This window comes from Telopea speciosissima, chromosome 5, assembly GCF_018873765.1.
Source record: "Telopea speciosissima isolate NSW1024214 ecotype Mountain lineage chromosome 5, Tspe_v1, whole genome shotgun sequence".
In the NCBI taxonomy this organism is placed as follows: domain Eukaryota; kingdom Viridiplantae; phylum Streptophyta; class Magnoliopsida; order Proteales; family Proteaceae; genus Telopea; species Telopea speciosissima.
In genome coordinates this window covers 3,345,049-3,356,352 of record NC_057920.1, presented here as the reverse complement: position 1 = coordinate 3,356,352, position 11,304 = coordinate 3,345,049, and the positions used below count along the sequence as shown (strand labels likewise).

Genomic DNA, 11,304 nt, shown 5'->3' with positions numbered 1-11,304 from the left:
CTACACTACTCTATGGTCAGGGTTTTAAAACTAGAAATCGGCAACAAAATTGGTCCCTGCCGATTTAGATCAGATAAGAATTGTCTGGATTCGGCCTAAAACGATAGAAATCGAGGGAATTGTGAATATTCTGAGGGTAAATTACACGTCATCCCCTGGTTTTCAAACGAAACTCAGATCACCCCTTGATTTTTGAAAAAACTCAAATCACCCCCTCTATAGTAACGGTGTTAGTCTTCTGTTAGTTATTGATGTGAAAGGACTATTTTACCCTTGTATTAAAACATTAGAATTAAATTTACAATACTACCCTTCCTTCATCTTCAATATTGGTCAAGGGTAGTTTAAGGATTTAAATTTATTTAACTGGTTGATATTATCACTTAATAGCATAAAAGTAATGGTAGGGATTAATTTGTCATATTAGAGTCTAAATCAGAGGGTAATTTAAGTTTTTTCAAAAATCAAGGGGTGATCTGTGTTTCATTTGAAAATCAGGAGGTGACGTGTAATTTACCCATGTTCTCTGATTCAAGGCAGCAAAATTCAGAATCGGCCCTTTCCAATTTGCCGATTCAACGATTTTTGAAATCCTTTCTATATTTGCCGATTGCTGATTTGATGGTTTTATGCACTTTTCTCAGTTTGGGGCCTTGTGGTTGAGGAAGTCAGCTCTCTGCTCTTTCTTTCTCTGTTTCAGATTAAATTTGGTTTGCTTTTCTTCTTTCTTTTGAATTCTAAATCTGTTGAGTGTTGATAGAGGAGGCATTCCGATCGATGGAGAATCCAAAAGTTCAGGAGGTGAAATATAAGTTTACGATTCTTCATTTCAATGTCGTCACTTTCCCGCCTTTTTTTCCTCCTGAGATCCTCTGATTCAATTTTCGATTTCGTGTCTGGGTTGCTGACTAATGCAGATCCTGGAGAAGCAACTCTTGACGGTCGCCAGGGCTGTAGAAGACAAGCTCGACGACGAGATCGCTGCTTTAGATCGTGTAGACAATGACGATCTCGAAGCATTAAGAGAGCGGAGGCTTCAGCAGATGAAGAAGATGGCTGAGAAAAGGAGCCGTTGGATCTCCCTCGGCCACGGCGACTACTCTGAGCTCCCCTCCGAGAAGGATTTCTTCTCCGCCGTCAAGGCCAGCGAACGCGTCGTTTGCCACTTCTACCGTGAGAATTGGCCCTGCAAGGTTTGCTCTACGGATCTCTTCTTTCTTCTATGGTGTTTTCTTCTTCTATCTGCCAAACCTCTCATTACATTATTTTCATGTCTTGTCGTTGATTGTCCGTTTATTAGGTTTGATCCCTTCTGCTTCTTTTTTTTTTTGGTGAGGGGGGGGTGGTTGGGGAATAAAAACCCTAGACAGAAATGTCGGTAACTCTTCGTATTAGATTTGGTAAACGAGGTTAATATGTCGACATTGCAGAATATTATTGAAGAAATCGAAGTTAGAATCTGGATTCATTTTGTGTAGGTGATGCGGGAGCATTTGTTTTAACTGAAATCGTGACAGGTAGGAGCTTAAATTGTATGCAAGCCTATTGAAGCTGGCTTTATTTCCTAGAGTTCCGGACTGATTAGAATTCTACGTTTATATCACTCCTTCCAATCTCCATAAAATTACCCGCATAAATCACATAATCTCACAACAAAAGGGGGCCACACTTTGTGACTATATTTCTCAAGCTACCTCTACAGTGGAATTTGAATCCAAAACTGGTTTTGGTAATGCTTTTCTATAAACCTTCGGACATTTCACCCTCCGTCAATTGACACAAAATTGGAATATCCTGAATTTTGTGCCACGTACATCTCAAGGTCAATAAAAAAGTTTTTGCTCGTTAAGTTGCTGGAAGTCGAAAATTTTCTACAAGATCACTGTTTAAAACTCCAAAGCCCCAACTACAATTTTTCATGCCTTACGTTTCATACTCTTGGAATTATCCTTAGTGCTAGCTAACTGCATATTAGTATCAATTCTTATTTCCTTTCACTTCAATTAAGCCCATTTGAAAGTTCGGGATTATTACCATACAATAGTTCTTCAAAGGAAATATATGACAAGCGGAACGTACCTTTATTTTGCTTGTCATAATGACTAGTGGTGAAGTAGAGGATCACTTAGTGCTCTATGGGAGATTGAGAAGATATTTCTGATTTAAACAGGTGCTTATTCCACCAAGGATATCCAACATTAGCAATTGCTTGTGCACAAAGCATCTACAGTTGATTCTTCCTTGTGCATCACTACTGTTAGCATCATGTGATAGTGAATCTTTATTTCTGGAGCCAACCAATCCTCTTGGTGATTTTTTTTCCTTTTCCCTATGATCTAAGGGCCATAAACCTCAGTTTTTATCAATGCTTGATCCATGACTTTGAATACTCAAGAACTAGAGATCCTCCTTGTATGCTAAGGATTCTTTATCAGTTCAAATTCTTTTAGGACTACCAAAATGGTGATAATCAGAAATTCTTCTCAATGTTATCTCATATGTTGAAGCAGTTGTGAACTTGTGATCAGTAAAATGCTATATGTATTTGGTTGTTTAAAAGCATCTTCATCTGTAGCTGTTTGTTAACATATTAGAGCAAGAGCAGGCTGAATAACATAAAAAATAGGGTACATTATACCTGACCCCTAAGCTTTTGATTACTTCAAATACCTCCCCTTCCTTTCATGAGATTCTGTATACTTTCTTTGGTTGGTAAAACCGAGACAGCATTAACTGGACATGTGAATTGGCAGAGTAACCTTTACTAACCATGTGTTCAGTAGTGATTGAAATAAATTCGTTCTGCCACAGTCTTCATGTCCTACGAGGAAGAAAGATGGTGGGGAAGGAGGCCTTCACTGACATGAAGCTCCTATCAATATGAACCCAGTTTTACTGAGGAGACCTCGCTTCCTTGTTTCTTTTACATAAACCTTAAAGGCATTTTTGTCCTAAAAAGATTGTTTATGAACTTCAGTCAATTGATCTAAGCTTTCTGCGGGTACTGCTGGGTTTTTAAAATGTTTGAATGAGCATTTGCCGGACTAAGAAGCCAGTGGTCACTTTAACAGAAGGGATCTACCTGCAATATGTAAGAAAAGTATAAGCAAGGTCAGGAACAATTTAGAAAGGTAAGAAGCAGTATCTAAAGCTGTCTGAATTTTGTGGAAGTCTGTGCAATTTACCATTAAAAATATAGTTCTGAGTGATTGACATACTGTAAGGTGCATTTGGCTGAACTTTTACCAGGCAGCTGCTTCCGCTCAGTTATTTTCTGATTTACAAGACATATGTCATAAATTTGTCTAGTAGACTCTAATTATGAACAATTTGAATCCTATAATATAAACCTTTTATTAACCTGAACAATCCAAATCCTTTGTATATATCCTTTTCAGTAAGTTCTTATGTATTCTTCAATTACATCATGCGATTTATAATTTGGATCTTATTTAGTAATTAGTATCAATCCTATTTCAGTGTTTTGATATAGAAGAATGAATATGTTCTTTTCTTGTTTATGTGTGGTTTTCTTGATGAAAGATGGTTTGAATTGGGTATTAAGGAACTGCATTTGCTGATGTCACAATTATAATGCATCGAAGTGTTTTTTTTCTTCATCATATTGTTTTCAATGACCAAATCACGTGGGCCTGTCTTCGTTGACAATTAAACTGTATTCAAGTAAAAAAGGAGAATAAAGAAATTATGTTAACCAGAATGAGTAATAACGAGTAGGGAGGTGTAAATTATACGAATATGAGTAGGGAAGTGCAAATTATATGAACATCATCGATTGTATTTTTTTTGTTTGATTTAAATATGTTTGTATTCATAATTTGATGGTTTAGTGAATTTATGATGCTTGTTTCTGTGTTTTCTTTTAACAAGTAGTCTGATTCTTTTTTTAGATTGAGAGATATTTGATGCGGGGGAGTTTATAACTTACCCCAGGAAGAAGAAAACCAAACAGGCTTTAGTGGTCAAAAACTTAAAAGAAGCTGCGCTTCTTTAAAAAGTCCTGCCAACATGGGCTACTAAACCCATTATTGGGCCTGTCCACTAGCCCAAATTGTGGGCTACTTAATTCCTTCAATAGCCCCATCGTGGAGTACTTTAGTAGTTTATTTTGTTATGTTTTCTTTTTAGAATGGAACTCTATCCTATTTTTCATTGTAATTAGTAGTCTAGCTAAGTAACAATCACTCCCATCGTGGAGTTCTGTTTTCTTTCACTTTCCTTATGGGTTACTCAACCCCTCTTTAAGATGTAAGAGCCATGGAGCTCCCCCAACGATTCTTAATGATGAATGAGATTTGGTTGATGCCACTAGAGCTGTGAGCTGCAGAAAACCCTGGGGGGATGCTAGGTAAGTGGTGAGATTCTGGTTGAATATCAAGTAGGAAGCTCAGGTTACTCCTCTATTCTACTTCTTCTTTGCGTCTTCATAGCCTACTGTACTGATGAGTTTCGAATCCCCATTCCTTGTGTTTATCTTCAGCTATTAAATTGTGATTGAGGAGAGGGTTTGTTGCTGCTAAGAAGGACCTAACAGGTTGGGTTTAATATTACTTTGCTTCTGTAAAAACTTACTGGTGGATGCTGTTTTCTGGGGTTATCATCCCATCAGTGGGGCTCTTCCTTCGACCAGAAAATTAGCCTAATCAGATTTGTGGATGTGGTGTTCTCGATAGTCACTTGAATTCTGGAAATCTCATATTACTCATCTGAAAGTTAACCCACAGTGCTGTATCCAACCATTAGATGCATAGTTATCAAGGCGGCAAGGCGACCAAGGCATTGAAGAGGGTATGCCTTGATAACTATTTTAGATGACAGTCAGCTTTTGGGGATCTTTTCTACTCCAATACGAACTCGACGTGGACTTGGGATGGATCTGAGTTGTGATTTGCTTTGACAAGAAATCTCCTAACTTTCTGGTTTTGGGTTTTAGATTTGATTGTTTTGAATTTAGACGTAAGTCTGACCATTGAAACATTGCTGTATTCTGGGGATTTCTCATTCTAACAGATTTAAACCTTTGTCAAAATCTTACCTTCATCGGATAAGTTTGACTTTGACCCTACCGTTGACCTGATTCTGTTTTAGGGTTTGCTTGAGTTCCTGTTAAAAGGGGATTATAATCTGAACTTAGGGTTGATCCTATCTACCCCCACCAATATTATTAGTTTTTAAGGACAAGTTTATGATTCTTAGTTTCTTATAATTTCAATGCTTGCAGAACCTTATCCCACTCATTATTATTCAACGGGATATGGTTTTGGATAGCATCCCCTAATAGCTAAGAATATGGATAAGTTATCTGTTTCTTGTGTTGAAACAACTGAATTCTGTAAAATTGTTGGTTTCCTTTTTGGTGCTAGCTATGAATAAAACTGAATTTTAAGTTTTTGCCTACTATCAGGCCTGATTGTTTTACCCAGGAGGCCAGGATAGAATATCTTGCAATTTAACTCTTCCAGAGCTGGTGTTGTGGTTGAATCTTTTTATTGCTGAACCCATCAGTTTTATTTAGTTATTTATTTTTGGGTAAGTGAAATATTTGCAATTCATTAGGAACAGAACAAAACATCTAAAGCTATACAAGCTCACCATACAGCACCAGACCTTAAAGAGCATTTTGAATTATTGAGGTCCTGTCCATCAAAGAAATCAAACTTCCGTTAAATAAATATATCTATCGCCACTTCACAGGAGAAGTTGGTTTTCTACTTTGAGATGTTCTCCCATTGTGGGTTCTCTTATTGTGGCCCTTACAGCTACACCAACAGAAGCAAATGCAAATCCTCCTTAATATACAACGCCTAGCTCTGTGGCTTAATGTTGCCAACTTCATGTCATGTTGCCAATCCATGAAATTATCCATAAGAATAGGAGTTTGAAGGCCCATTACCACTTCTCTTGGCAAAAGGAAATGCTGGAGCAGTGATCTGCCGATTCATCATTTGATAGGAATAACCAAACAGCACAAATTGGTCAGAAACTTCTTTCAACCTTTCAAAATGGTTATTTTTCTTGAGCATCATTAAACTCAACTAAAGAACACTTACCAATCATCTGGGGTTGCTTAAGTTAATATTCAGCAAGTATCATTTCACAAGAGCAAGAGTGCCATACTGACTAAACTGTATCTCTGATGAGTGCCACAAGGAAAGAACTTACTGTAAATATGCTTTTATTTCCTCATTTCTATAATCTTGTATCCTCCTCTAGAGGATCCACTTTCACCCCTGCAACCTTTCAGAGCAGGCTTTTATAGAAGCAGCAATTTCCTTACTTTTCCTGGTCTTTCAGGATGTACCTGAAATGAACTCCATATTATTCTAGCTGAAAAGGTCAATGAAGCTTCTATTACAGGGAAATAATTTATTTCACTGTGGATAAATACTTACTGTATGAGGTTCAAGATTCAAAGTAATTATATTTTGTGTGCTTGCTTAAAGATATCTTAAAGAACTTAACATTGCTGAATAATCCTGTTACGGTTTATTAATGACAATTGAGACAGTGATTTTTGTTATTATTAATTGAATGTGCCTTGAAATTTATAGATACAAGCTATGTTTCTGGTCCTTGTGCAGGTGATGGATAAGCACTTGAACATTCTGGCAAAGCAGCATATGGAGACACGTTTTGTGAAAATTCAAGCTGAGAAAAGCCCCTTTTTGGCTGAAAGGCTTAAGATCGTAGTTCTTCCGACCCTTGCCCTTATAAAGAATACCAAAGTAGATGATTATGTGGTAAGTGAGACATCTATGCGCACAATCAATTTACTGTTAAGTGACTTGTTAAATGACATGTCTGGATGTGCACCAGGTGGGTTTTGATGAGCTTGGTGGGACAGATGACTTCAGCACAGAAGATCTGGAGGAGAGGCTAGCCAAGTCTCAAGTCATCATTCAGGATGAATCATCAATAAATCCATCCAAGTCAAGCGGATCAGTCCGGAGGAGTGTCCGGCAAAGTGCAGACTCTAACTCAGATTCAGAATAGCTTCTGGTTCATCAGAAACTACCTACTCTGCAGTGGATGGAGATTGTGAGTCCATCTCCTCTAGCTTCATTTGCTTGATGTTTTTTTTCCAATGACAGCATTATCAATATGGCGCTGGATGGAGTTGGATCAGATATTTCCCCTACAATCAAAATCTATTATATAGACTGTTAATTGTTAATCTTTTTCGATATAGAGGGAGAACAAAGATGAGAATCGTGTGTTAAGCTCTAATGAGTTTATGATAAAGTATATTCTCTTCAAGTAGGTTAAAGAAGGTCACCTTGACCATCTCTACTGCATGTGGTGTCAAATTTGTACTGAACTTGATTTGAGAACGGTGCTAGCTTACATATCTTGAGCAATATTTTCAGCTACCTTTTGTATTTGTAGAACCAGGTCTAACAGTGCTCACACTTTGGATCAACCTTCGGGTCTTCAAGAATGGTGGTTTCAAAATACCTTTTATCCTTGGCAATTTCAAATTTCAAATGGTATGGCTGTCATTACAAGAAGGGTGATTAGAAGATTCTTTATGTGTTCTTATGTAGCTCTGTCGCTATCGTTTGTTTAGATGTCCCTGTGCCCAAAGAGTCTAACACCACCCAATGGGCAGACAAATTTCTAAGTTAGGCAGAGGGAGTGTGAAAACATTTTAAGATTTCTCTCCCCCCCTGCCCCCCAACCGATTGTGGGTTATCTCTATTGAAAATCCTCACTTAGGGCAGTAATTCTAATCTAATTGTAATTTATCTCTAATAAACAAAAGCAAGCCACCCAAAAGATGTCATGGCGTGATTTGCAGACAATGCCTAATCCTCAGTACTCTTCAGGAATCAGGACCATTGATTTAAAATCATGGTCTCAGATAACGGTCACTGCCGATATCAATATACCCATCACTGTTGATATTGATACCGGTATCATTTCGGTAAGATTGATCGTATTGAACTGTATCAATTAGGTTCCACAAGTGCAACATTCGCCATGGGTTAATACAGAGATACAAAAAGAGCAATGGCTAACTTATTGGATGAGAGGGACTTCTCTTCCTCTCTTCCTTTCTTTTTCTTTTCAATGGGACTTCCTACCTTCTTCGTTGAAGATCACCACATCACATTCTCTATTGTACACTTGATCTATCTCTTCAAGTACTGTTTATTCAAATTTTTATACAATGTCTCGAATAATTGAAATTTAGATGTACGTCAATTTCATGTCAACATCATAAAAATATTTTGTTTTTCTAAGAAAATATTATTCACTATACAAAATATCTTTGGTAATGAAGTACAAATAGTGGTGGGGAGTGGGGAGTGGGTGGGGATTCTTATTGCTTTTTCATGTGTTTCCATGAGGTTGCAAAAGTAAATAAAAGTAGGAAAGAAACTCCACTCTACCACCCCATTCTAAAAGGTTAAAGGAGAGATTTGCACCACTACTTTCCTTTGTATCCTTTGGATCACTACCATTACCCATATGCCATATGAGATGTAAATATGTAACATATGTACCAAGCCCATGACCATGTGAATTGTGAAAGAAACTCCACTTCGCATTTTGGCCTGACCCAACCAGGCCTCGCCAACCCTAAACCCTAAACTCACACTTTTTGAGTTATTGTCAACTTTACGCCTCACAATCATGGTTCTAGTCTAAAATATCCAAAGTAAAGGCCACCCCACCCTACTCTCTAATCAAATCACTTGCCTGTTGCACCCCTCTTTGCTCTCCAGGAATTAGGGTAGTAGGTGCCCACATGATTCCACGTGATAGGCATGGAGAGGCCATTCATTACTCACTTTGTCTTAATTATTAATAATCATTACTAAGCATCTTCAAAGGAAGGAAAATCAGAGTTTAAAAACCCAAAATCAGGATCCGGATCACTCTCGGCTCATTCCGATCTAGATTGCATTGGAATCTATTACAGTGTCGGTGAGAAATCTTTTTGTTTCTGTAGAAGAATCGAACCTGAATCGGATCAGACAATCTGGTCGATTCCAATCCTGAATCTTGAAAAACTGAGAGGATAGTAGGGAATAGGGATCATAGAAGATACATATCTCATACTTATAAAACCTCCATACATATTGTTTCAAGAATTGGAAATCAGTTCGGTGAATCCCCACCCCCCCACCCCCCCTCTCCTCTATCCGGGTCAGAATCAGCTGACATCAATCTCAATTCCAACCGATCCTAATAGCTGCCACTTGAATCGGAATTCGATGAACTTAGGATTTTGGAGATTCCTTCAAAGTTGTAATAAAACAAGAATCGAGCAGCTACAACACCAGCCGCAGATCCCTGACAAAAGGAAAGTGAAACGAAATGTTGAAGAGTTGAAACCTGGAGATTGGACAAATGGATGATACTCCTTGTTCCTCCTCCTCTCTCTCTCTCTCTCTCTCTCTCTCTCAGAGGTAACATTTATGTAAATACATTTTGATGCAAATTTGGACATATAATAGGAGACAATTTGATAGGTTAAATATCAATTTAAAATTTCAATTTCAACTCTTAATTTATCTTCAATTTGATGTATCTATTAACATGTATACTTTCACAGTCCTGAATTTTTGTAAGGGTATATTTGATCACTTGGCAAACTTAATTCATGAATTCTACATATCCACAAAATTTTAACCTCGTCCAATTGCCACATGGCAATTGTCTACTATAGAGACAGAGTATATGGTGGTGGTTGAGGTTGTTAAGAAAGGGTTTTGGTTGGCTGGATTGGTTCGTAAGTTGGGATTGGAATAAAGAGGTACGTTGTTACATTGTGACGATTGGATTGACATACATCTTGTGAAAACTGTGTTTGTATGCACTGACAAAGCATATTGACATGAGGTTTCACAAGATCAAGGAGCTTATGTTAGAAGACAGTATTCACTTGAGGAAAATTCATACAAACAACAATCCTGCAAATATTCTTGTCAAACCGGTCAACTTGATCAATGTTACTTCTTGTTGAAGATGAGCGGCACACCAAAAGGATGCGGGTCCATTTCTTTCTGAAGGTATAGGGATGAAAGCGCATCTATAGATTATCTTCATAGGACGTTCGATAGAATACAAGCCAAAGTGAAGATTGTTGGGATAAGATGTCTTGTATTCAGTTGCTTGCAAAAGTGGACTGATTCTAAAAGGCCGTTAAGAGGCCTTAGGGTTATGCTCTATACTTGTAGTGAGTGTTCCTTCTCTTAATTGATTTGAGAGAGGTGTGGGGATGAACTGCTATAACCCTATTTTTCATTGATAGTGAAGCAAATCTCATCTCATTGTAGACGTAGGCAATCTTTTCAAACCACGTAAAATTTGTGTGCGATTGTGTGATTATTTTCTGCATCTTTTAGGTTCTTATTTTCTACACAATATACTTACCTTCTATTTTCTGAAAGTTTCTTTTCTGATTCCTCTATACAAACAAATTTTCACATTTTTTTTTTCTCTCCTATTAATTCTAAATCCGTAAATTACTATTACTCCCCTCCCCTCCCCTAGCCTCCCACAATCCTTTCCAATGGTAGAGCGAGAATTATTCCAATGGTAGAGCGAGAATTATGGGAAGAGAGTGGGGTAGGAGTTGCAGAGTAGAATGACTCAAGATCGAAAAGAACGCAGAGATGAGAGGTGATGGTGAGGCAGAGGATGGGGGTTAGATACCAAAGATTCCTCCTTTTTAAATCTTAATCATAGTTATTTCTTAATCCATGAATGAAAAATAGAGAATCTGAAATAATAGTTTATATTCTCAGTCTTTTTGTCTTTGTGTGATTAACTTAGAATTAAGTCCATGGGAGTTTGAATTTTGGGAATACTATCCAATGGGATTTTCATTATCCCCCCATAACATACCCAGATTAATTTAGATTATATTATCAATTAATAATATATCATAGAATAGAATAGAATAGAATAATTATAGATAGATAGATAGATAGAGATAGGTAAGTATCATAATAATTCTATAATGTGGGGACAATGCCCGAGAGAAGTGGGAGACAAAAACTCCCATATATCATCATAATTAATAATTAATAATAGTGATTACTTAACTTGAAAGTAGTGAGGTTGTGGCCTTAGGGATTTTTGGATTTTGAAATCTTTTGACCGTTGCAGGTGGTGTAATTTTGACTTTGACTTTGACTTTGACCTTGACTGGTAATTCATATTTTTTCATTCTCCCCAAATGAAACAAAGCATTGGTAATATAGTGTTTCGGACTCTTTAAGATATTTCTTAAGCTGGCAGCTACATCCATTTCTATGAGCAAGTTTTTCT

At 37.3% G+C, this 11,304-nt stretch overlaps 1 protein-coding gene across 1 annotated transcript; it reads left to right on the top strand.

Moving 5' to 3' along the window:
* The first annotated feature begins 667 nt into the window (after positions 1-667).
* LOC122662653 (thioredoxin domain-containing protein 9 homolog) lies at positions 668-7,376 on the top strand. The gene is made up of 4 exons (XM_043858356.1): positions 668-801; positions 918-1,193; positions 6,603-6,761; positions 6,838-7,376. The coding sequence occupies exons 1-4, from the start codon at positions 778-780 to the stop codon at positions 7,012-7,014; spliced, it is 636 nt and encodes a 211-aa protein (XP_043714291.1). The 5' UTR covers positions 668-777; the 3' UTR covers positions 7,015-7,376.
* Positions 7,377-11,304: the final 3,928 nt, after the last annotated feature.